This window comes from Schistocerca americana, chromosome 4 (assembly GCF_021461395.2).
Source record: "Schistocerca americana isolate TAMUIC-IGC-003095 chromosome 4, iqSchAmer2.1, whole genome shotgun sequence".
In the NCBI taxonomy this organism is placed as follows: domain Eukaryota; kingdom Metazoa; phylum Arthropoda; class Insecta; order Orthoptera; family Acrididae; genus Schistocerca; species Schistocerca americana.
This window is the reverse complement of record NC_060122.1, coordinates 17271516-17299492: the sequence shown is the minus strand read 5'-3', so window position 1 is coordinate 17299492 and position 27977 is coordinate 17271516. Positions and strand designations below refer to the sequence as shown.

At 39.6% G+C, this 27977-nt stretch overlaps 1 protein-coding gene across 1 annotated transcript; it reads left to right on the top strand.

Moving 5' to 3' along the window:
• LOC124613167 (gastrula zinc finger protein XlCGF57.1-like) lies at positions 1 to 26734 on the top strand. The gene is made up of 3 exons (XM_047141796.1): positions 1 to 152; positions 22562 to 22632; positions 24510 to 26734. Exons 2-3 carry the CDS (start codon positions 22595 to 22597, stop codon positions 26359 to 26361), a joined length of 1890 nt encoding a protein of 629 aa, XP_046997752.1. The 5' UTR covers positions 1 to 152; positions 22562 to 22594; the 3' UTR covers positions 26362 to 26734.
• Positions 26735 to 27977: the final 1243 nt, after the last annotated feature.

Here is a 27977-nt window from a genome sequence, read left to right as displayed (position 1 = left end):
GATAGGTCAGAGAAGATGATAAACTTCCACTACAGATATGTATAACATGTATTGATAAATTAAACTCGTGTCATGAATTAGTCAGTTCTTGCTTGGAAGCTGATGCAAAGTTACGAAAATTATTCTGCATTGAAGATGAAGAATCCATTGAAGTAAGTATGTGTGTTTTTGTAGTATACCACGTTCCACCAAATACAGATTTGTTTATCTAGAATGGCAGTAAGTCCTCCAAATTGTAAGCTTCCTTTATATTAATTTTTCATTGAAAGTCCATTCTGCCTTCCTGCATTTTTAATAAGTCATTAGTTAACAGGATAATGAATGCATAAGAGGAAAGTAGACTTTGCACGCTTGCGCATGCCTGCTCCCATTCTCGCACCTATCCACCCACTCACCTGTTACACACCCCCCCCCCCCCCCCACACACACACACACACACACACACCACCACACACACAGGCATGCACACACTACCATCCATCCAACCTGCACCAACTCCTTTTACCTTCCAGAAAATCACTGCATCACTGTTGGGAACCACTAGGTTTCTTTTTAAGCCTTAGTTATATTAATCAGTTGCTGGACTTCTCTCTAAAAAAATGTTAAACTTCCAATAAAAGTTATAGCTGACTCCATAATTAACTGTTTAGAACTGAGCTTTTTATTGCTTTGTATATGATACTTCTTGTTGCTAACGTTTGGTTACAAATTTTTATTAGAAATTTTAAGATAGAAGCTGGAATGCAATCGCACTAAGTGGTGAGGGGCAGGGGAGGGGGGGGGGGGGGGAAGGAAGGAAGGGAACCTTTCACCCATAGAAGACAAGTAGAAAAAAAATATATTTTATATGAGAAACCACTGGTATCGCAGAGGTTATATTTTCCGATTCCTTTGACCAAAACAAGAATTGTTTGATTGTATACATGATACATTGAATTGCAGACACGCACAACAAAGAGACTCTTACACATTAAGCTCTCATCCAAAGCATTCTTAAAAAAGAAAAGGATTCACACAAGCAGATACACCACACGCACACGTGATCGCACTAGCTGGCGCTGTGTGTGTGTGTGTGTGTGTGTGTGTGTGTGTGTGTGCGCATTTTCTTTTCTGAAGAAGGTGTTGACCGGAAGCTTAGTGTGTAACTGTCTTTTCATTATGCCGGTCTTCAACTCAGCATGTCATCTTTACAGTGAGTTGCAATCTATCCTTGCCATAATTGGTGATATTCCAACTTGGACTTTCTATTGTTTAATTGTTTGTCTATGACTAACTAATGTAATCAGAACAAACAGTCCATTTTAGCAAAAGAGTGAGTTGATGTTCAATGTAGTGACAGTTTTTAGTTTTAGTAACTTTTAACTAGCACTGCCTTTGTCTACTTTTGGTTCCTTTGATTAATTAATATTTCTGGGTGAACATAATTAGAAGAAAAGCATGTAAAAAAGGAGTCCTGTGGACTCAACTAAGGTTATTCTGTCTCTTGCTGACTGAACATTTCTCTCAGACTGAGAGACTAATTCGGTGTGTGGGCCGTTGTCCTCAATTACGAAAATTTCGTATACAATCCAAGCTGTGCCATAGCATATTATAATTTTTTTCCAGGACAGTAGCTACTGTCAAATCCATGCTCTCCATATGTAGGGCCAACATAGTGAGTAAAGTGAGTAGCATAATACACTTCTATGAATTTTGTGACAATTATTTGCAGTCCAGTAACAAAACTTGTTTTTTTTTTTTGTACAAAAGGATCTTTATATTTTCCAGTCTCTTTCACTGTTAACACCATTGTGTTAAGGAGTGCCTGAGAGTTATGGTTCAGCATGCCACTAGTACTTTCTGTAGAAATCCTGAGGGCTGTGAGGGTTGACTGGTATATGCCCCAACTGTCTCCACACTTCCTGATGTTTCTATACTCTGTCAGATGTGTATATTTTGATGAAGCACTCGTGTTTGAAACCCAGAGCAGGATGATGGTTCATTCAGGTGTGGGAACATGTCGGCCACCTCAGAAGTGGCTCAGTAAGTGTCCATGTTTCACAGTACCATATTACTTGGTGGAGAACATTCTGACAATGCAACCATTGTGAGTATTTGCTGCATTACTGTGACACAACAGACAAAAACTTATCAGGCCCCATCTATATCTCTCCATTGCTGTAGTAAATGTTAAGGTTATTTTTGCTGCAAAATTACCTAAATTCACATTTCAGTGGGGACAAACACATTTTCAAGCTTTTTGGCTGCTGAATGAAATGATGAGAAATTGATTGCACTAGTTGTTGCATTTTAATCTACTACAGTAAAAAGAAAATAACTTTTGTGGTATACAGTCCATTGAAACACCTGAGGGATATAGACTAAGTTACTTATCAGAACTGAACATAATGAAGATCTCCTTTGTTATAACAGAATTGTTGAATAAAATTCCCTGTTTATATCAACAAAAATAGTCAGTTATTTATATTAATGTAAATTAATAGATAAAATGTCTACTCGCCAAGTGGCAGCTGGGGAACACACACAAAACGCTTTAATTTTTACAAGCTTTCAGAGCCAGTGGCTCCTTCTTCTGGCAGAAGAGTTGAAGGAGAATGGAGAGAGGTGAAGGGAAAGGACTAGAGACGTTTAGGGGAAGGGGCACTGTTCAGGAAAGTCACCCATCATCCCGGGTCAGGAGAGAATTACTGGACAGAATGAGAAGGGAAGGTTGAATGTTAGGGACTGAACTGGACGAGAATTGAATACCTGAGAGCTAAAGGTGGACGACAAGGTAATATGCAAGACAGAGATTACTACTACAACATCATGAAGAGTGAAAAACTAAGTGCATTGCATATAACAGAGCTGGGAGGGGGGACGGCGAAAAATGGAAAAGTCAGAAAATGAGAGATGTAAGTAACTAAAATTGAATAAAGAAAGTAGTAGCTACTTTGAAGAGATGCTGATATGGAAGGAATTAATATAAATTAAGCCTAGGTGGATAGTGAGAACCAAGGACATGTTGTAGTGCTAGTTGCCACCTGTGGCGTTCTGAGAAACTGGTCTCTGGGGGAAGAATCCAGATGGTGCATGTGATAAAATCGGCACTGAGGTAATGACTGTCATGTTGTACAGCTTGCTCTGCAACAGGATATTTTGTGTTGCCTTTATAAACCCTCTGACTATGCCTATTAGTCTCGACTGATAACTAGGTGGTAGCAATGCTTTTAAAAGGCCGGAAAATGTGTTGTTCACAAGTGGCTCTCTCTTTGATAGTAATGTTTTGTCTGTTACAGGGTTACTTTAGGTGGTCGTGGGAGGGAGCATAGGGCAGATCTTGCAGCAGGGATGGTCACAGGGATAGGAGCCATAGGGTAGGGAGACAGGTGCAGAAGGAGCATAGGGCCTGACAAGGATATTGCGGAAATTGGAAGGGTGATGAAAAGCTATATTAGGTGTAGTGGGCAAAATATCAGAGAGAATGGATCTCATTTCAGGGCATGATTTCAGGAAGTCATGGGCTTGTCGGAATAGCTGATTAATATGTTGAAGACCAGGGTAATACTGGGTGACTAGAGATGTGTTCTGAAGTTGTTTTTTTGTAGGGATCAGCAGAAGTGCTTTTGAGCTAGGCTATTGGGATAATTATGTCCAGTGAAAGCTGAAGTGAGAGTGGTGGTGTACTGCTGTAAAGAGTTTGCATCTGAACAAATACATTTGCAACAAATGCCATTGCTGTTTGGGAGGGAATGTTTGACATGGAAAGGATGGCAACTGTCAATATATATAAGTACTGTTGTTAGTTAGTGGGTTTGATGTGATGGAAGTGTGTAGCTAGCCTTCGGTGAGGATGAGATAAAAATTAGGGAAAATGGCATGGAATTCAGAATAGGATCATGTGTAATTTAATTGGGAGAACGTATTAAGAGATTCCAGGAATTTTTAACAGGTCATTCTCAACATGAGTTCATATGGCAAAGATGTCATCAATGTATGTAAACCAAACCAGGAGCTGATGGCTTCTGGATCATTTACATACATTGTCACTAATCGACTATTTTCATTTTTATATTAGCCCTTGTAGCCATCTATGTAGTCCTCTTTTCAGTCTTTGTTGTTATCTGTCTTGTTCAAGCTATTGTCTGTTTTCTACATTTTATGCTAGTATTCCAATCGTTTATTTACCTGTGCCACCCGGATTTATCAACACTTTGTCTTTTCTAGTACTGGTTTTCATGCACATTCTTTTTTATGAATTTGCTTATATGAATTCCACTGTTATTTATGAATTTGCCTACAGTTCCACTACACTGCAGGGCATTCTCCCGATCGTTTTTCGTTGATTTATTTTAAAATTTGACTGCTATTTTCTTTCCTATCCTCCACTTACTCTGTTTACGCAGTTGTTTCACATTTTTGTGTGTTTGTTTTTCACCAAACCACTCTGATTGACTTTTACTACCATCTCCTACATTACTTTGTTTTCCAAGCAAAGTAGTTTACATTATCTCCTGTGACTTTCTCTTTCTGTGTGACCAGTTTTTAAAATTTTGTCTCCTTTCACGACTTTGGCTATTTCCCTCCCACCCCTTGCCCCCCCCCTCCCCCTCCTACCACCTCCCATATCATTTTTTCAGATCATATAGACCACTCTTGTGGTGAGAAGTTCTTGTCTACTGATGCCTTCTGTTAACCATTGCCCGTTCTCACAATTTTTGTGCAAAATTTTCTGATTTTTCCGGATTTTTTTCCCTACTTTTCTTCCATTTGTCTATCTTTTTCCACCCTCTGCCTCTCGTTTATGCCACTCCCACCATTTCTATCACTCCAAACTGTCATCTCGTGTCATGGTGAATTCCGTCAAATATTACATCTGTTATTTTCAAATACATGCCTCTGCACTGCCAAAATTAAGGTCCCAAATTCTGTTTCTGGAAACCTGCTTGTCCCTTGGAGTTACACCCAAAGGCCTGACTTTGAAAGTTCCTATTTCTGGATGTAATCCTACTCTACACCACCTTCTGTTACAGTTTCAAATACAGCGGTCTTTTGCACATACCCGACTAATCTGTGACCATTTTGCCTCATTTGTCCGTTTCCACTCCACTAGACTTCTCGCTTTCTACAAAATCTTGCAGTTATCTGCCCCTCATGTTTCCTTGGAGTGTATCATCCGCCAAGCCAACTTCAGACTGCAACAACTTGCCAGACTTGACTTCTCGCTTTCTACAAAATCTTGCAGTTATCTGCCTCTCATGTTTCCTTGGAGTGTATCATCCGCCAAGCCAACTTCAGACTGCAACAACTTGCCAGACTTAACCTCAAAAAGCTATCTCACCTTCTCTTAAAGTACCTCAACAGTAATGTTTCCCTTCTTGTCCCACTGCAGCTTCCTAGACAGCCACACCATCAACCACCACTCCTCTTCTACAAACCGAGCTTGGCCAGCCTCCTCAACATCCCACAACCTTCACCGTTGCCTCCCAGACCAGTACAGTGTTCTCAACCTACCAACCCCCCCCCCCCCCCCCCCCCTATGAATTACCTGTAGTATCTAAGTTTATCACTTTCAGCCCTAAACCATGCTGCTTTGGTGAAGGACCTACTTTCTTTTACACTTAGTGTCAACTGGAAATATCACTTTGCAACCCAGTCCCAAAACCATTCAAGCAGCAAACCTGACACTGAACCCTGTCTTCAACAGTTCCAACCACGTTTCCAACTTGATCCACCACCACTACCTCAGAATCATCCGTTACAAATTTATAAAGAATTCCTCACATCCAGCATTGCTTCACAACCTTTCCTCAGGTCCCTACAACATGGCCGTAACCTGTCCTCTGCAGATCTCCAGGCCCTATGTTCCCTGAAAGCTGATGACCCCCTCATTATCCTCCCAGCATACAAAGTATCTACCACTGTGGTGCCTGACTTACAGGAGTATGTTAGTGAAGGTCTATGCCAGCTGTCTGACACCTCCACATAAAGCATCTGCCATCAGTATCACATCCATGTGATTCAAACTGACCTGCAGTGTCTCTTAAAAACCTCAGGCCCATCACAAGGGCTTACGCCTCAATCCATAGAACTTCTTACCCCACCCAAACCATGCACTCCCACATTTTACCTTCTTCCTAAGATCCACAAACCCAACCATCCTGGCCATTCTGTAGTTACCGGCTTCAAAGCACCTACCAACCTTATACCTACCTTAGTTGATCAATGTCTGCAAAGCATAGCACAAAGACTTCCCTGTTGTATTAAAGATACCAACCATTTCCTAGATTGTCTGAAATTTGTGCCTGTCCTACTCCCACTACACATCTTGCTCCTTCTATACCATCACCACTTATGTACATAGTCTGTCTGCTGCTAAACATTTCCTCAGTCAGCGCCCACCTGATTCCAAACCTATTACATCTTTCTTATGCACCTTCATCAACTTTATACTTACCAACAATTACTGCACCTTTGAGGGGTAGACATACAAGCTGATCAGCGGTATGGCCATGGGAACCAGGATGGCTACTTCCTACACCAACCTTTCCATGGGTCACTTGGAGGAAGCTTTCCTGGGATCCATTAGCCTTCAGCCCCTGGTTTGGTTTAGATACGTTGATGACATCTTTGCCATATGGACTCATAATGAGGCTGGCCTGTTAAAATCCCTCTATATACTTTCTCCCAGTTAAATTTAACATAGTCCTATTCCGAATCCCATGCCATTTTCCTTGATGTTTATATCATCCTCACTGAAGACAAGCTTGACACTTCCATCCACATCAAACCTACTAACAAACTTGCCATCCTTTCCATGTCAAATGTTTCCTCTCATACAGCCTTGGCATTTGAGGAAAATTTATTTGTTCAGATACTGAATCTTTACAGCAGTACACCACCACTCTTACTTCAGCCTTCACTGGATGTAAATTATCCTAATAGCCTAGTTGTGCCTATCTGCGACTCACCATCTTCACTATATGGTGAGAAGCAAACTTCCCTTCTCTTAATAGTGTTACATTCCATCCTGGATTTTCCATTGTTTGATTTTAGCCTAGTTCAAAAGTAGATTTCCCAGGCCATCACATCCAATCCTCGTACTGCTGATGTGGTGTCACTGCCAGACACCACACTTGCTAGGTGGTAGCCTTTAAATCGGCCACGGTCTGGTAGTATACGTCGGACCCGCGTGCCGCCACTATCAGTGATTGCAGACCGAGCGCCGCCACACGGCAGGTCTAGAGAAAAATATGCTCTCATTTGCCGAGACGATAGTTTAGCATAGCCTTCAGCTACGTCATTTGCTACGACCTAGCAAGGCGCCATATTCAGTTACTATTGATATTGTGAATCATGTACCATCAAGAGCGACGTTCATCATTAATGGATTGAAGTTAAGTATTCCACCAGCTACGTCCGTTTCTCTAAATTCTAATTTCCTTGTCCTGTTCCAGACCTCACGCCAGCCTGTGTGAGCTAAAACGCATGTATTTCGGCCTCCTCTAGTAACACGGTGTTGGCTCTCCTGCCAACCACAACAGCTGATCCCTCCAAAAAACATCAGAGTAGACCACTCGTCACCCAGTATTATCCTGGTCTTGAATATATTAATCAGCTACTTTGACAAGGCCATGACTTCCTAAATTCATGCTCTGAAATGAGATCCATTCTGTCAGATTTTGCCCCCACACCTAGAATAGCTTTCTGTCGTCCTCGCAATCTCCACAATATCCTTGTCAGACCCTATGCTCCTTCTGCATACATCTCCATACCCAATGGCTCCTACCGCTGTGAGAGTCCTCGCTGCAAGTCTTGCCCTGTGCACTCTCCTACCACCACCTATTCCTGCCCTGTAACAGGCAAAAAATATAATATCAAAGAGAGAGCCACCTGAGAAATGGCACATCGTATACCAGCTTTTATGTAAACACTGTTTGGCCTTTTACATCGGCATGACTACCACCCAGCTATCAGTCAGGATGAATGGGTATAGGCAGAGGATGTATACAGACAACATAAAATATCCTGTTGCAGGGCATGCTGTACAAAATGACAGTCATTACCTCAGTGCCTGTTCCATCACACGCACCATCTGGATTCTTCCCCCCAGACACCAGTTTCTCATAACCCCGTAGGTGGAAAATAGCACTACAATATGTCCTTGTTTCTCACCACCCACCTGGGCTTAATTTACGTTAATTCCTTCAGGCTCAGCATCTCTTCACTGTAACCACTCCTTTCTTCATTCCATTTTAGTTTTCTGTATCTTTCATTTTCTGAATTGTCAATTTTTTGCCGTCCCACCTCTCTTAGAGGTCAGTCTTCTTAATTTGTGCCCAGTACTGTAGTAGTAATCTCTCTTGCATATTACCCTGTCTTCCACTTTTAAGCTCTCAGGTTTTTAAGTCTCATCCGGTGCAGTCCCAAACAATCAATTGGTCTTTACCTGTCATCCGTGCAGTAAGTCTCCCCTGACCCGCATTTCTGGCAGAGTTTCCTGAATTCTACCCCTTAAGTCGCTAAACCTCTGCAGTCCTTTTCCTTCACCCCTCTTCCTTTGTATTCAACTCTTCTACCAGAAGAAGGAGCCACTGGCTCTGAAAGCTTGTAAAACTTAAATCCTTTTGTGTTTGGGTTCTCTTGGCCCCTGTTGGTGAGTAGATTTTTTAAATCTATTTGTTTATATTACATTATCAAAATTCCATGTTTGACATTTTTAGTCAGTTGACAGAAAAATTATTTGTCACCATACTCAGATTTTTGAAGTATTGAAGTGATTCCTCCAAAGTGAATGTAGTTATAAATAAGCTAAATGTTTGGGTGTCATTACATAATTAGAGCTGAGTGGTTTCTTTTGTATTCTAATAAAGTATCTGTAATATGTTTATGTGAATTGTGGAATTTTTGATAACTTGAATATGTTTTTACTAGTCAGTGGTACTCCTCAGGGAAAAATATTTGCAAATTGGTCAAATCAGCCTTTATTTTCTGTTTTAATTTGTAGATGATGCCTGTTTTAATTACATGAATGGAGCAACTTGTCAATTGCACTGAACAGAACTCCTTAAGGTATTGAGGTTTTCATTTACTTTAACCTACATTATGTATATTTTAAAGTGATATTCTTTCTGAATCATCTCGTTCACATTGGTTATGCAATTCATAATTGGGAAGGTATTACATTGCTTCAAACAGCTCTCCCAAATGCTCTTCAAAATGTTGTTGAAATATTATTGTTCAGATTTCATTTCCAATTTTTATACGATATCAGCAGAGATGGACACAAAATGGAAGCTGATTTACTCAAATCCAGCATGCCGGATGGCAATAGGCAGCAGCTTCTGATGACTCAATGAAATTACAAAACTATCAAAGTTGAAGTTGGACAGAAGCTTGTTTTTATTTATATAGTGGCTTAAATTCCATGAAGTTTTGATAGTTTCACAATTTCATTGAATGGAAACATGAATTACGAAAGTCTAACAACATTGGAAAAGTTGTTCAAAATAATCATTATCTGTTAGATAAAAGTCTTGTTTTACTGGTTTGAAGAGAGCAGTGAATACAGATGGCAAGTATATATGGATGTGGAAAATTGTTAGTTTAATGTTCACCTGCTGAGTGGCCAATATTTTTCTTAGTGTTTTTGATTGTGCTTGTAAGTATTTTATCTCGCTCTACTGTTAACATCACAGTGAGTATATGAATAGCAACTGAGAAATTTGTAGGATCCATATTATAGTCAGTGTTAACTTATTGTGTTTATCGAGGAAAATTTGAGCTGCTATTGACTTTCGCTGATATTCCGTAACCCTTTTTTTCTGAAAATTACTCTATTCCATTGTAGTGTGGCAACACAACAAACTTACTATGGCTAATACACTGATGCGGGGGAGGGGGGGGGGGGGGTTGATTGCAACACAAAGGAGTTGTGCAAAATACACAAAAGTTCGTAGGTGTGTTTCTACATCTGAAAAATAATGTTTATTTAAATTTCATGCCAGTCACATGAGACTGGCGCTAGCAGTGCCAGTATGAGGATGCAAATCAGGTTTGGTTTAAACACATACTGTAATAGTCATGAGCGTTAATTACCTTTGAGATTGGACATGGTGAGTTGGCATTAGTCAAAAATGCCTTTAGAGCAACAAAGACACCATTATCAGCACCTCACTGAGTTTGAACAAGGTTGTGTAATACAGCTATGAGAAGCTGGGCGTTCCTTCGGTTGTACTGCAGGGAGACTTGGCAGCAATGTACCCAATATACATGACTGCTGGCAGTGGTATTTGCAAAACGATTGGGCTCTAGACAGCAAGAGGACTTGGCCCCAAGTGGCCACATGGCAATACCAAGACCATGGTGTTCATCATATGGCTCTGGCCCATCCTGCTGCATCTGCAGCAGCAGGTTAAGCAGCAGTTGGCACCACACTGAACTGTTAAAAATTGATTGGTTATTTCAAGGCCAAGTGCCCTGTACACTATGTGATCAAAAGTATCCTGACACACCCAAAAATATAGGTTTTTCCTTTATGTGCATTGTGCTGCCATCTTCTGCCAGGTACCCTATATCAGTGACCTCAGTAGTCATTAGACGTTATAAGAGAGCAGAAGGGGGCACTCTGCTTCAAATGTGGTCAGGTGATTGGGTGTCACTTGAAGAGGGTCGTAACGTGTAATAGACAGACATCCATCCAGGTCATCATTATTTGAATTCTAAACTGCATCAGTATCCACTGCAAGTACTATGACAGTTAGGCGGAAAGTGAGAAAACTTGGGATTTCATGCTTGATAGGCTGCTCATAAGCCACACATCGCACTGGTAAATGCCAACCGACGCCTCGCTTAGTGTAAGGAGCATAAACATTAACGATTGAACTGGGGAAAAACATTGTATGTAGTGACAATCATGGTATGCCCCCGCCCCCTCCATTGCCCATACACTGAATAAGCAAATTTCTGGCATTTCTCGTGACCCTCACCAGCATCACAGGTAGCTGGTATGTTGGCAATATCTGCCTGCATGTTATCCTTCAGGTCTTTTAAAGTTGACATAAATGCAAGATTTCAAAATCACGAAGGGCCTAATTAGGGATGTGGACTGATCATTCTAAACACAACTCCAGTTGTCAGAGGTATGCATGTCATGCCCTTTCCGGAAAAATTTCTGAGAACAGATTTATTTATTTATTTATTACCCCCCCCCCCTCTCAATTGACCTGACAGGATGCGTCAACGAACAGAACATGTGCTACTGGGACAACACCAGTCATTGAGAATTGCATCAAAGCCCTCTATAGTAATCTAAATTCATAGTGTACTTCATGATCTCCATAGCTGCGAATGTTGGTTCCTAGTTTGTTGAAAAAAAATGAGGTCATAATCATAGAGAATTCAGACCAGTATGTGAACATTCTGGAGAGATTTTTCCCCCACACAACTTGATGAATTGAACTTGGGGACCAAAGAACAGAGCAACAGGTCACACTGAAAGGGCTATTTTGTGGAAACACTTCCCAGAGCTCCTCACCTTAGTAAGGGGCGATTTGGAGTGGCTATTCGAAATGTGGTGCTACAGAAGAATGCTGAAGATAAGGTGGGTAGATCACGTAACTAATGAGGAGGTATTGAATAGGATTGGGGAGAAAAGAAGTTTGTAGCACAACTTGACTAGAAAAAGGGATCGGTTGGTAGGACATGTTTTGAGGCATCAAGGGATCACAAATTTAGCATTGGAGGGCAGCGTGGAGGGTAAAAATCGTAGAGGGAGACCAAGAGATCAATACACTAAGCAGATTCAGAAGGATGTAGGTTGGAGTAGATACTGGGAGATGAAGAAGCTTGCACAGGATAGAGTAGCATGGAGAACTGCATCAAACCAGTCTCAGGACTGAACACCACAACAACAACAACAACAACAACAACCCGTTTCCGCAATTTGGCAGCCCCTTGCAATTTCTCTCTCTCTCTCTCTCTCTCTCTCTCTCTCTCTCTCTTCTTAAACCACATTTATCATTTTTGTTAACCATCCAAGGATGCTGCTAGACCTGAAGGCCAATATCTGGGCAGAAATTACCAACGTAGCTGATGCTATGCTTGTAAGAGTCGTGCAGAAAGTGAGAAATCAGCTTATGCATTGTATAGCCTATGGGGGACGTCACCTACCTGAATGATTTTGAAATCTCTAGAAATGTATGTACTCATATAAAAAAATATTCATAAAATGTGTTTTGATGGGGTAAACCAAAAACCCAACAGTGAAATGAAACAGGAGGAAAAACACCAGGAACAGGGATCAGTAGAAACAGATGTCGCACATTTTGTCGTTTTTGACAAGATAAACTCAAGCTGAAGTGTTCTTCTGTGACACATCAGTGTAGAAGTTGGCACAGGAACAGCTAAGTAAAAAGTCCCTGCAATCTGCACATTTCTTTATATGTAAATTCTGACTTCGGAATTTTCCTTTGTGTGAGACCATGTGTGCAAGATTTGTGCGCCGATTTGAACTTCTAGCTTTAAATTTTTGCTTTTCACGTCACTTCTGCATAATCTTTCATTTATGTATCAATACCTGTTTATGTTATAGTATATTGTGAAATTTCAAACATTCGCAAGTGCCATGATTAATTCGTACTGTTGTTAATTGTAGGCATAAACTTGTTTGTGCTTATTTACAATTTTTGAGAACAGTAGGCCTGTCCTCATTCAATAAAATTGTTTTCTAATTTAATGGTGTGATTACATGAAAAATTTTTGAGAATTTTTGGATGCTTACAAAACTATATTTTTGTAACTTACTCGTAGGAGTGTTTTAGAAAACTTATTTCATAGCAAATCACTGTTTGTAATTTACAGTTACTGCCAAAGAATAGATCACTCTGAATTTCTTTGTATATCAATGCAAGTAGCTGTGCATTTTTGAGAATAATCTAAATTGTAGTAAATTGGCGTTTGTGATTTAGTTACTGTAGCAGATAATAGTAAATAACATATTGTGTTACATCTAGTTTTCATATTGTGAGAAGTATATATTATCTACATATATCATCAATTAACACTATTTTCAACATCATTAGTGACTTCAAAAAATTTTAGACAGCCTGCCCTCCCCCCCACACCAGGTTTTGTGTTGCCTTAATAGAAGTCTAATTTTTTGTACTAGCTTCAATTCTTATAGCGAATTAGTAATTTTGTAGCTCAATAGATTGAGTTGGTAACAGGCTTAATTTAAAGTCATTGGTTCACTGTGCTATAATACATTGCACCAGCTAAAATGTAACCCAACTGAGAATGCTGTTCTCGAAAATAGGGTGAAGTGGTTCACATTCATAATCAAATGCAGATCTCCGTGAATACTGTCAAACGATTGGCAGCTGTTGCTAGTTGGTGTATTGGAGGAGCTCCCGAGAGTTGTGTACCTGTGATAATGGTACCAAAGGTACCTCAAGTACTCTCTCCTCATGTGGATCGTGACTCCTCTGCAGAAAGTATAGAGTCTGTCATTAACCATCCACTTGACTGTGAGTGGTGTTTCAATGGTAGGTCCAAGAGTCCTGTACAGAGTGGATAGGGATGAGGAAGGACTCAGGGTGTTATACCGATCCCCCTAACCGACAAGTTTTGCGGTGCTATGTACATCACCTGATTTGGGGAAACATGTTTTGTTTGGTGACAGGAGAAGACAAACACAAAAGGGTAGGATCTATTACCCTACTGGCAATTAAAATTGCTGCACCAAGAGGAAATGGAGATGATAAATGGGTATTCATTGGACAAATATATTATACTAGTACTGACATGTGATTACATTTTCACACAATTTGGGTGCATAGATCCTGAGAAACCAGTACTCAGAACAACCACCTCTGGCCGTAATAATGGCCTTGAAACGCCTGGGCATTGAGTCAAACAGAGCTTGGATGGTGTGTACAGGTACAGCTGCCCATGCAGCTTCAACACGATACCACAGTTCGTCAAGAGTAGTGACTGGCATATTGTGACGAGCCAGTTGCTCGGCCACCATTGACCAGACATTTTCAGTTGGTGAGAGATCTGGAGGATGTGCTGGCCAGGGCAACAGTCGAACATTTTCTGTATCCAGAAAGGCCTGTACAGGACCTGCAACATGGCGTCGTGTGTTATCCTTCTGAAATGTAGGGTTTTGCAGAGATCGAATGAAGGGTAGAGCCACAGGTCATAACACATCTGAAATGTAACGTCCACTGTTCAAAGTGCCGTCAATGCGAACAAGAGGTGACCGAGACGTGTAACCAATGGCTCCCCATGGTGGGTGATACGCCAGTATGGCGATGACAAATACACGCTTCCAATGTGCGTTCACCGTGATGTCACCAAACACGGATGCGACCATCATGATGCTGTAAACAGAACCTGAATTCATCCGAGAAAATGACGTTTCGCCATTCATGCACCCAGGTTCGTCGTTGAGTATACCATCGCAGGTGCTCCTGTCTCTGATGCGAGCTGATAGTCCGTGCTGCTACAAATTTTGTCAAACTGTTCGTGCAGATGGTTGTTGTCCTGCAAACATCCCCATCTGTTGACTCTGGGATCGAGACGTGACTGCATGATCCGTTACAGCCATGCGGATAAGATGCCTGTCATCTCGACTGCTAGTGATATGAAGCCGTTGGGATCCAGCAGCATTCTGTATTACACTCCTGAACCCACCAATTCCATATTCTGCTAACAGTCATTGGATCTCGACCAACGCGAGCAGCAATGTCGGGATACGATAAACCACACTCATGATGGGCTACAATCCGACCTTTATAAACGTCGGAAACGTGATGGTACGCATTTCTCCTCTTTACATGAGGCATCACAACGACGTTTCACGAAGCAACGCCGGTCAACTGCTGTTTGTGTTTGAGAAATTGGTTGGAAACTTTCCTCAAGTCAGCACGTAGTAGGTGTTGCCACCGGCGCCAACCTTGTGTGAATGCTCTGAAAAGCTAATCATTTGCATATCACAGGATCTTATATTTCACGTCTGTAGCATGTCATCTTTGTGGTGTAGCAATTTTAATGGCCAGTAGTGTAATTGTCAGCAGCTCAAAAGAATGGAGAATGATAGTACTCCTTAGAGAAATGGCAGCAAGAGACAGGAAAGGATACCAGGTGCACTGAGTGTATATGCCTGGGGGCCTCATTCAACATGTTGATGAGGCAGCTATTTAGGGAATAGGGTGCAAGTAACACAATTTGTGGTGCACATTGGAACAAATGGTACCAGTTATCTGGGCTCCGAGGTCATACTTGGATCATTCCGCCGAGTGGTTCTAGGCGCTACAGTCTGGAACCGAGCAACCGCTACAGTCGCAGGTTCGAATCTTGCCTCGGGCATGGATGTGTGTAGTGTCTTTAGGCTAGTTAGGTTTAAGTAGTTCTAAGTTCTAGGGGACTGATGACCTCAGAAGTTAAGTCCCATAGTGCTCAAAGCCATTTTTTTTATCATTCCAGCAACTGGTGCAGAAGGTTGAGAAGACCAGCCTTGCGCGTGGAGTTTCAGTGGAGCTCAGAATTTGTGGCATTGTCACCAGAACTTGGTTTTGAGTCAGATAGAGGGAATGAACCGGAGACTTCAAGGGTTCCATGACAAGCTAGGTTGCGACTTCCTGTACTTACGCCACAGGGTTGAGAACTATAGTGTCCCTCTAAATGGGTTAGGTATGCACCACACATCAAAGGTTGCTACCCATATATCTAAATGTGTATGGGGTGCACACAAGGAGTTTTTAGATGATTAGACAACTCACCATCCATTCCTGGCAATGATAGCTACAGGAAACAGAAGTATCAGTGTAAGATCAAAAGAAAGGCCTCCCACAGCTGAGAGCATTAAAATCCTAGTGGTTAAGTGCTGAAGCATTCACAACAAAGTACCAGACTTCGACGTGCTCCTGAAAAGCAGTGAAGCTCATATAATGCTAGGTACGGAAAGCTAGTTCAAACCTGAAATTGATAGCAGTGATATTTTTATGGAAAATTGAAGTGTATATCAAAATAATGGGAAATGGAGGTGGTCTGTTTCTTACAATATTGTTGTGGCAACAATGATTACCAAATTACAAAGGACAACGAAAGCAAGCGGATATATATATATATATATGTGCTCAGTAAACTAGATAAACAATCAGTAGTTTCATGACTCGCTGAGTAACTTGAAAATTGCAGCACCGGGCAGGACCATGTAGAGGAACTATGGCTAATGGTAAAAAAAAAATAGTTGACCACGTGCTGGATAGATATGTAGTCCGTAGGACAGTTTATAATGAGAGAGGTCCACCATGGTATACTGTCACTGTAAAGAAACACATAAAGAAAGAGGGACTACTGCATAATAGGTATAAAACAAAGTATAAAATCATAGATAGATGCTGAATGAAATATATTTGCCAGTCAAGCTAGCTATGTGTGATGCCTTCAGTGACTACCATGGTGGAATATTATTAAATGATCTTTCACAAAACTCAAAGAAATTTTGGTCATATGTAAAGGCTGCTAGTGGCACCAAGTTAGTGTCCAATCCCAGCGAATTAGACAGGAACTGGAGTTGAGGATAGCTAAGCACAAGCTGAAATGCGTAAATCTATTTTCAGATGTTCCTTAAAAAATAGGATAGTTGCTACTCACCATATTGTGGAGATGCTGAGTCGCAATTAGATACAACAAAAACACTGTCAGAAAGACCTTGGTCAAAACTAAGCAACACACACACACACACACACACACACACACACAAATTTTGCGTGCGAGCTTTTGTGTGTGTGTGTGTGTGTGTGTGTGTGTGTGTGTGTGTGTGTGTGTGGTTTTGACCAAGGCTTTTTTGGCGAAAAGCTCAGTTTCTGACATTCTTTTTTTTGTGCCTATCTGCGACTCAGCATCTCCACTATATGGTGAGTAGCAACTACCGTTTTCATAATATTGTTACATTCCATTCTCGATTTTCCATTATCTGATTGTTCCTTTACAAAGGAAGACACAGGACAATTGCCCCAATTTAATCCACATAATGACCGAGCGAGGTGGCGCAGTGGTTACACACTGGACTCGCATTCGGAAGGACGACGGTTCAATCCCGCGTCCGGCCATCCTGATTTAGGTTTTCCGTGATTTCCCTAAATCAATCCAGGCAAATGCCGGGATGGTTCCTCTGAAAGGGCACGGCCGACTTCCTTCCCCATCCTTCCCTAATCCGATGAGACCGATGACCACGCTGTCTGGTCTCCTTCCCCAAACCAACCAACCAACCTAATCCACATAATGACATAACTATTAGTGTCAGTGGTTTTGAGAAATAGCTCAAATCATTAAATTTGAACAAAGTTCCAGGTTCCAATGGAACCCCTATCATATTATGTATAGAATTTGTCTCTTGAGTTAGCCCCTCTTCCATTTGTAATGTATTGCACATCCCTCAAACGAATATCCATGCCCAGGAAGAAAGGACAAATTACACCTGACTACAGGGTAAGAGAAGTGATCCATGAAAGTACCGACCCGTTTGCTTGACATTGGTTTGTTGTAATATCTTGGAACATATTCTGAGCTCGAACGTAATGAAGTATCTAGAGAAGAATGATCTCTTCCCTGCCATCAAACATTTATTCTGAAAACATTGTTCATGTGCAATCCAACTAATACTTCATTTACAGCCGGCCGGAGTGGCCGTGCGGTTCTAGGCGCTACAGTCTGGAGCCGAGCGATCGCTACGGTCGCAGGTTCGAATCCTGCCTCGTGCATGGATGTGTGCGATGTCCTTAGGTTAGTTAGGTTTAATTAGTTCTAAGTTCTAGGCGACTGATGACCACAGCAGTTAAGTCGCATAGTGCTCAGAGCCATTTGAACCTTCATTTACATGACATACTGAAAGCTTTGGATCAAGGCAGTCAGGTAGATGCAATATTTCTTGATTTCTGAAAAGCGTTTGACTCAGAACTATACCTATGCTTATTGTTAAAGGATTGGTCGTGTGGAGTACCATGTGCAATTCATGACTGGATTGAGGACACTTTCTAATAGGGAGAATCCAGCATGTTATCTCGGATGGAGAGTCATCATCAGATGTAGAAGTTACTTCGGGTGTTCCCCAGGGAAGTGTGTTGGGACCCTTGCTGTTCATCTTGTGTAATAATGACCTTGAGGACAATATTAATAGAACCTCAGACATTTCACAGATGTAGTTATGTGTAATGAAGTACTGTCTGAAAGAAGTTGTATGAATATTTAGTCAGATCTTTATAACATTTTCAAAGTTTTGCAAGATGTGCAACTTGCTTTAGATGTTCAGAAATGTACAATTTTACGCTTCATAAAATGAAAAAATGCAGTATCCTATGACTACAATATCAGTGACTCATAATGGAAATGTCAACTCGTACAAAGATCGGGGATAACACTTTTTAGGAAAATGAAATGAAACGATCACATTGGCTCAGTTGTGGGTAAAGCAGATGGTAGACTTCACTTTATTGGTAGAATGCTGGGGAAGTGTAATCAATCTACAAACTGTATTCATTACAAAACGCTCATATGAACCATTCTAGATTATTGCTCAACCGTTCCAAATGGGACTAACGGGGGATATTGAACATACACAGATAAGGGCAGCATGAATGGTCACAGATTTGTGTGACACGTAAAAAGACTGTCAGAGAGGTGCTGGAGAAACTGAAGTGGCAGACTGTGGAAAACAGATGTAAACCATCCTGAGAAAGTCTACTAACAAAGTTCCACAAATCGGCTTTAAATGATGATTCTGTGAAAATTCTGCAACCACCTACGTAGCGCTCACTTTGGAATCATGAGGACCAAATTTAAATAATTACAGCACGCACATAGGTGTTCAGTCAGTCATTCTTCCCATGTTCCATATTTGAATGGAGTGGGAAGTAACCTTAATAACTGGTTCACTGGTACATACCATCTGCCATGCACTTCACAGTGGTTTGCAGAGTATAGCTGTAGATGAAGAAGGAGAAAATGAGAGCAGAGTTACCTCACGATCAGTCGTGACACCAGTCATGGCATTGCAGAACATGACCATGCACACAAGATGTAAATATGGCCCAAGATCAAAACAGTGCTGGAGGCCCATTTGCATACACACAGAGCGTACACGTGAATGGAAAGAGCATGAGCAATGTATTGGGCTAGTAGTAATGCTGGGCACTTGGCCGTGTACCTCAGAATTACGAATTTTCCAAGATAGTGTGTGTCGTGCTCTAGTTTAACTTTTTTGGGGTCAAAATATAAGGATAAATTGTTCTGTAAAAACATCACATATAAGGATAAAGTTTACCTGCTGTAACAAAATTTAATATCATTATATTCACGGTGGGTGTTCCCAAAAAGATACTGCTTCTTGCATGTATGAACCGGAATGCTGTGAATGTTAGGCACCTTGCAGTGGCCAGAGAGGAAGGGCTTTTAAACTACATTTCAGGAACATTTACTCACAAGGAAGGGGGAAGTTAAATATAATTCCACCTTCACAAAACTTCTCAAATCCAATGTCCACCTTCCATCAACACTTGGGGAACCTAAGGGCTTTACACCACATATCTGAAGGGGAAGAGACTTGACCTTTTTGAAAAGATTAAAATAGTTAAATATTCATACATTAAGAAGGATATGTTGTTTAATGATCACTTGAACCAGAAAATATCAAGTCTTTACAAATCCATGTTTCCCATTTTTAAAGAAGACTTTTGAGTGTCTCTTGTTCTTTACAACCAATTCCATTGTTAAGTAAATGCATTTCATTGTATTTATTTATATTTTCATTGTTTCATTTTATTTTTGTTGTTTCATTTTAGCTTTATATTTATTGTCAGTCCTTTCATTTATTATTTCTTCCATGGATTTCATTTTTATTGTACTGCACTTGCGTCTGTGAGCCTTTCTGTTTATACCTCAATCTTATACATAGTGAACTACATATACTTGCATTTTAATTCTGATATGGTTTTACATTTGTTTTTTATTCTGTTCATTATTATTTTATTATTTTTTTTGCTGTTGTTGCACTGCACCCTCACTTAGAGTGGCGCATAGCGCTTGTCATTACCCCTAGCCCAACACTTTGCTTGTGCTCTTTTGATGCTCTGTGTGTACATGGCTCCAGTGCCAGTTTTGGTCTGGGATCATATTTGCAGCTTGTGCATGTGGTCTTATTCTGCACTACTATGATATGATAACTTTGCTGTTGTACTAGTCCAGAATAGGACCACCTTAGGTTAATTGTAATTTCGTCCTCTGTTTATATTTCCGGATAACCTGATGATTCCACTCACAGGAGAAACATGTTGTTCTTGAGTTAATGAAGAACACTGTGCAATCTGACTGTTATTAATATTAACCTTTTTCTGGTTGTGGCTTCTGATTCATTTGAAATATAGAAGTTAGTTGCACATTTCTAATGTTCTTTTTTAATGCAAGAATGAGTTAGTACCGGATAAGGAATTGAAAATAAAATGAGATTCCATTTGTAAGTTTCATAGGTATTAGTTGTCCTCCAGAAGCATGGTTATTTTCATAAGATTATCATTTTGATGACTTTAGATGCGACAGATAAAAAATACTCCATTATGTGTGATCTATTAACTTTTCTCCCTTGTGTTGGTAACTGTTCTAAGACGAGTATTATTTAGGAGGAAAGATTATAATAAATCACCTAAACTGAAATAATGTCACTGAAGAGTGAATTGCTACAGAATATAATTGTAATCTCTCTCTCTCTCTCTCTCTCTCTCTCTCTCTCTCTCTGTGTGTGTGTGTGTGTGTGTGTGTGTGTGTGTGTGTGTGTGTGTGTGGGGGGGGGGGGGGGTGGTTTCATTGTTATTTTGTACATCTTAGTTGCTTTTTCATCTTATTACCATATTTTCTAGTCACTGTGGCCTATCTTGTACAAAAAATTGTTTTGTAGTGTAATGTAATACGGTAGCTGAAGCCTTCCAGTTTACTGTTTATTTGTTGGCTAACTTGTAACTTATTCACACCCTTCTCATTTGTTTATTTGTACAACCATCTCAGTCCCTTATTTACACAACCACTAATGTCAGATTTGCCAAGTACTCATAGTTTTCTCTGTTAAATCACTCTTGCAGGAAGATGGAATAGAAACAGAGGACAGTCCAATTGTATTTCCTTAAACATGTAATTGGCATTGTTGAAGTTAGTTTCTCTCTTTGCTTAAAACAAAAAAAATTTGGTATAGAGCCATGACAGTGAATTAACAAAATGTGGTTTGTCCTTGAATATGTAAGCAGTGTGTTGTGTGTAGAAAGGGAAGAAGTAATATTTATGTATTAGATTCATGCAGCTTTGTTTTAAACATCATGCTGTGTTTCATTAAGAGACTGTGAAAAAATTGTAAAAGAGTAAATGACAATGGACAGAATAAATATGCTACTGGAACAGATTTGAACCTTGTTGGATGGGTCAGAAATTATTTTCTATGACAGAGCAATGAATTCAAAGAGCAAAGGATTTATAGTGAGTTAATACGCAGCAAGCCAAGACTATAAAAACTGAGAACAGCGATAAAGGGAGAATAGCTAAGATAAGGTTAATGTAAGTGTGTGGTGTAGAGTATGTAAGCACTTATAAAGAGGAAAAATGATGGAGGAAAAAGAGAATGTAAGTGACAAGCAGAGGAGGAAATGAGAAGGAATAGGGAGTGCAGAATCAGTGACAACTTGATGATTTTGTGAGGTACACTCAGGTGGCATAGTTGCTCACACAGGTTTTAACAGACAGTGGTCTGGGTTTGAGTCTAGGGCTGGCTTTAACTGTTTTGAGGAGAGGAAATATTTTGTAAAGGAAGCAGAAGAGAACTGATACAAGTACAAAATAAGTAGGAAAGTGAAAAATATATAAATAAAAAAGATGTGAGCCTGAGAGGAATACCAGTCATGAAGAAAGATGGATCAGGGAAATCTTAAATTTTCAGTATTTGTTGCTTATTAAAGATATTATTTGTTGCAAAAGTCTCTTACATTTTGAAACAGTGTAACAGAGCACCTTTTAGATTTTCTCCACCTCTATAATTTATGTTGTAGACTGCCCTTCATTGTTGAAAGTCAAAATATGATCATACAGAAAATGGAATGTATGCATAAGTGTCGGATGTTGTTGTAAAATGAACTTCCCATCATATATACACTGAACAAGCAAGACTATAGTACACTTTTCATTCCAGATACTTTTAATCAGCAGAGCTTAAGCACAATAATCACAGTTGAAAGTAATTATCTGGAGCAGAATGAGAGAGGAGTGTACAACAATTTTATATAGTATGTGGTTTGTCAATACTAAGCTGCCAGTGTAGTGTTCAGTACAGTAAATACATAATATGAAGAGAATGCCAGCAGTAAGCTGCAGGTAAAGAAGTAGAAACAGCAGCCTCTGACTGCTGACCGCCCCCCTCTTTCCCAGTCTCTCTCTCTCTCTCTCTCTCTCTCTCTCTCTCTCTCTCTCTCTCTCTCTCTTGTCACTTCATTATGTGTAGTAAACTACAAACAATAATTTTTCTTTTCTTTTTTGTTTACAGAAAAGGAATGATATACTGCAGTCATTTTCCGGCATGGAGGCAGAGCACGGAGAAAGGAGAAGTAGAAAGAAGTATGTGGTAGCTACATTATGGAAAGTGTTGATATATGTACAAAAAGCACTTGGTATCTTTTTATATGACATATTCCTGCTGCTTTAACAGCTTCTAACTGTACTGCAGAGAATTGAGTTCTGTATTGTTAAATTTGGTATATACTTGATAACTTCGATAGAGCTTGGAACTCTTTGCTGTCAAATATGGTGTAATTAATATCATCGTCTCATGATTTTTCTGTTGAGCAGACTTTAAGGAATCTGTTTCTTTGTTTGGCATTAATTTTGTTTCAGCCGTCTGGAAAGGACTATATGATATAGTATCTCAAGCAGTGCTTCGCATCTGACAGTAATTTTGAAACTGTGGTAAAGATAAATTTTTCAGTATTTGAAGCAGAAATTGGAATAACTGCATTGGAATGTTTGTTAGTTATTACCCGGAACACTTAAACACATCTCTTTGTTAATAATAAGAAAAATATGCTATTCTGATATTGAGCTGTAAACAAAGTTAATTTGTCTTTGTTCTGCGAAAGGGTGATACGAATGGTAGAGCAGAGTAAAATTTGAGGTGTCATGTGAAAATTCCACAAGAAATCTGCCTTTTATAAGCACTTCAAAGGGGAAATTGTAAAAATTGCATTGGAGATGGCTGGAAAGGCCAGATTTATTATAGGAATCTATCAGCAACAGAAATAAATCTGCAGCTTGTAAAACTAAAAGTTTGGCAGTTGAAAATAGTTATGCAAAATGGGCACAGCAGGGAAATTATAAACATCAGGAAGAGAAGAGAAGTTAATTCACACACAGAGATGACAGTCACAGAAATATTGGCAGAAATAAATTTCTTTCCCTGTTGTTGATAGGCTACTTGTGCTTATTAATAATTATGCATTCCTTCCACAGTTCCTTAACTGGTTTGAACTTGCGTTAGTCAGTAGTGTGTTCCTGTATCATCTTATTTTTCAGAAAAAACTGCCCGAGAGGGAGAAATGTATTGCAGTTACAACACCTCATGAAACCTGATGTAATTAACTACTAACTTGAACTGACCTCTCAGTAAAACAGTATGCAACTGTAGTGGTTGTTTAATTTCCATTACTTCATTTTTCAGAATAATTGTGATGGTTATAAATTAAGAAGTTGAGTGCTCAGTGTAGTCCCTCTCCTAAAACATAAAGCAAAGTGCTATGTTTTTTCTTCCCTCTTCCGATTCTTCGTCCAAGAATGTCAATACCACACATTGCTGTCCTGCTTCCAACTGCTTTATGTTCAATTCCATAATTTATAGGATATATGGTTGTTTTTTGGGCTAATGTCAACAGTGATGGTAGTAGAGGATAGATACCCAAAATTTGTAACTGCTTTATTAAAGATTTGTTATCCATCCTCACATTTCATGTTCAGATTTCACAAAAGCTTCTGTGGGGTATTGTGTATTAGCTGATACATACAAATCTTGTAATTTGTAATTGCATCAGTGGCTTCATTAAGAGGTTTGTACACTTTGTAGAGATACTGAAAGAGCAGACAATTGGTGAAACAAAGAATTCACCAGATTGGCCTGTTAATAGTTAATCTTAAACGGACTGTAAAGCAGACATACCATAGTTCATCTTCAAGACTGTATTTGAAAATCTGTAGACTCTTGTCTTCTAAATGAGAAAATTGCACTTATTTCTGCAGAATTGGAAGTTGCTAAGCAGCTTGAGTACTTGATAAAAGCATGCCACATTTCAATCATTTATTGCACTTCCAGTTCTGCCTCTAGAACTTCCATGTCAAGGATATATATATATGCCACACAAATAAAAAAACTTTGATTTTTCCAAATAAAATTAAATATCTTTAATAACTTCATGATTTTCAGACATGGATTCTTTCTCATATTTCAGGAATTACAGTTACAGTACAACTGATGGAATTGAAGATGAACATCAGTTTGAGGAAGGAGATGGTGAAGAATCTGAAGACAGTTCAAGGCTTAAAATGAATCACGCATACCAAATAGTAGATTCTGCAGGAGAGACTGAAGATGGTGAAATGTTGCAGATGCATGTGACGACAGAATTGACCGAGTGTGACCCAGGGCTCAAGTCCAAAATAGCTGGTGCTATGAAAGACATAATGGTGAAAGATGATGGTCCACAATTCTTCAATAACGAAGAAGAGAATGCAATATGGAGATGTGATATGTGTGATTATGAAGCTTCTAAGAAATCAGTTTTAATTAATCACATCAGAAAAAGACATGCTGCTGGTGCTGTAGCATGTAATTACTGTGAAAAATATTTTTTTGACGAAGAGTCAGCTAAACTTCATGAAAGGACTCACTTAAAGTCAAAGGAGGATGAGTCGGAGCCACCTATGTACATGTGTGAATTCTGTGGGAAGTCATTCCGTGGACGAAAGTCATTAAAAGAACATCATTTAGCTAATCATAGTGAAGTGAAACCCTTTAAATGTGATCAGTGCGATAAAAACTACGGTTCATTAGCTAGCTTAGACATCCATAAAGCGACACACTCTACAGAGACTCCTTATCTTTGTGATTTGTGTGGCAAGAGTTTCAAGCACATAAATAACTTAAGAAGCCATAAACGTTGTCATATGGATGATTCGTATAAAAATAGGCAACTGTGTACAAAGTGTGGGAAAGGGTTTAGATCAAAGTTTCATCTCAATGAACATATGAATGTGCACAACGGAGTCCGTCCGTACAGTTGTGAGAAATGTGGTAAACGTTTTCATAAGAAGATACAGCTTCGGCAGCATGGCTCGGCTCACTTAGGTGAACAACCGTTCTCGTGTCATATTTGTGGAGTGAAGTTCAATCGCCGAGGTAATATGACCCAACACATTAAAAGACATGAACATGAAAGGAAATATACTTGCAGGGTATGCAATGAGTCGTTTCCCACATTGGGTGCTGTTCTTACTCATCGAAAATTGCATACTGATCTAGAAGTGGAGAAAAGTATACAGATGCAGGCCGGTGATGATCCAGAGCAGGCTGCCTTCAAATGTGTTATCTGTGGTAAACTTCTTGTCAAGAAGGAATCACTCGCAACGCACATGAGATCACATACAGGAGAAAAACTTTTTGAGTGTACAGTGTGTGGGAAAAAATTGTCTAATAAAGGTTCTTTAACATACCACATGCGGTCTTTCCACACTGGTGAGCGTCCTCACACGTGCCAGTTCTGTGGCGAAGGGTTCCTTTCAAAGGAGGCTCGCCTTGTCCATGAACGAATACATACGGGAGAAAAACCTTATAAATGTTCAGTTTGTGGTATGGCATTCCGCTGCTCCAGCAACCTGTCACAGCATATAAAAGTCCATTCAGAGGAACGGCCACACCCCTGTCAGCATTGTGGAAAAGCATTTCAGAGGAAAGGCGCACTAGATGTGCATATGAGAACACACACAGGTGAACGACCTTTTACGTGTGATATATGTGGTAGAGGCTTTACACAGAAAAATGACATGCTTAAACATAGACGTATTCATACGCAGGAAAAGCCTTTCCGTTGTGATCAGTGCGGTCAGCTTTTTATGCAAAAACGGGACCTGACAAAACACTTGAGCCTTCACGCTCATAAGCAAGAAGTTGTTGAGGAGGAAGAGACCCCTACACAAACAGTTGTAATAACAACAGCTGATAATAATGTGATAACTTTTCCGGAAATACCAGTGAATGTACCTGTCATGGAAAATACTCAGGCAGTTATCTTGCATAGGTTTTAGGCTTAGTGAACTGCATTTGGATCTACAGTATTTGAGTCTAGATTTGTACATGTGTGCATTGGAGTCAGTGCGTATTTTTTAAGGAGAATGCTGAATTTTCAGCATCATTATTCAGTGGCCATTAAAATGTATTTTAAATACTTTCAGGAGTCATGTATTTGTTTCTAGGTTTACAATCCATATTTTAAGAATATGTACAGCTAATAAAATATAATAGTTTGTAAGTTTTCATAAAACAGTGAGAGATTGTGATATTCTATAGTATTGTTGCACGTGTGGACCTTCATAATGTCATGTAGATTGTGAGACATGTACAGTTCAAATATTTTTTGCAAGTTTTCATAATATATTTCACTACATGGTCAGAAGAGAGTATGTATGTTATTTTTATTTTTGTAAAGCAGCTATATACTATTTGAAAACACCATGAGAAATTTTTTTACAATTGGCTTAATGTCAGTGGATAGCTGTGCTTGATTTTTTACACCATAAACATACTTGGTTTGTTATCATAAGTTGATTTCTCATATCAAGATGTACGTGAAATTGATAATACCACTTAATATTATCTTTTTCTCAGCAGTTTATTATTATATTTATGTATTCACTTTATTGTATCTTTAGGTTTTCCAAATTTGTGAACTCAAAGAAAACATCACCTGTACAGAAAATTATTTTGATTTTATGTGGCTGGAAATATGAGAATTTTGGGTTTTTCTAGTAATATTATTTTGGTGCAAGAAATATGATGATTGATAATCGTTATTGGGTTTTATAACTAGAGAACAATACTTTTTATCTGTGGATTACTTTTATTTCCCCAGAATCACGATAAATCAATAGAAACGGGTAATTCTTAAAAGCGAATCTTCCTTTCAATCTGTGTTAAGTCAATTATATGTATATATTCTGCCCCCACACAGTGACACACAGCATGATTTATTTCTTCAGCATATAGTATATGGATCAGTTCCTTGTATCAAATTTTCTTTCTTTTGTCAACACATATTTTTGATTGTTGACAATACTTATAGTTGTTGTGCTTTGTGCACCTTTCAGTCGATACCTGTATGTTGGGTGTGATGTTGATATAGACTCCCGACATAAAGGACAAGAAATTACAAATGTAAATCCAAATACGTTGCACAAAAGAATTAAAGGGTCACATTTTTGAAACTCCGTCATGTTCCACAGTTGTGACACCGAAGTGTGAAATTAGGCTATGAGGTGCCGATAATCTCCCTATATAATGGTGCAAACGCACTACAATGTCACCATTGTGCTTGGCAATGCTTTTTACATTGGCACGAAATCTCAACACAGTTCTGCTCACCACCACCATGTAGACATATCACACGATGCGAATCCCATTACAACCTCTCTTAAACACATCACCCCTTCTTTCGAAGCTTCTGCAATGGGTGTCAGAAGTGTGACACCCAGTGAAATTGCGCAAGTTTCTTACGGTTGGCAGAGGAAAAAATTTCAGACACGCCACCACTCAGAACTGACACGGAAAGGCCTCAGGAGGCGGCATAAATGTTGTCAATGAATCCACCCCCTTCTCTTGAAGTTTCCATGTTACACATATTCACAGCTGAGAACCACAGTTGGCA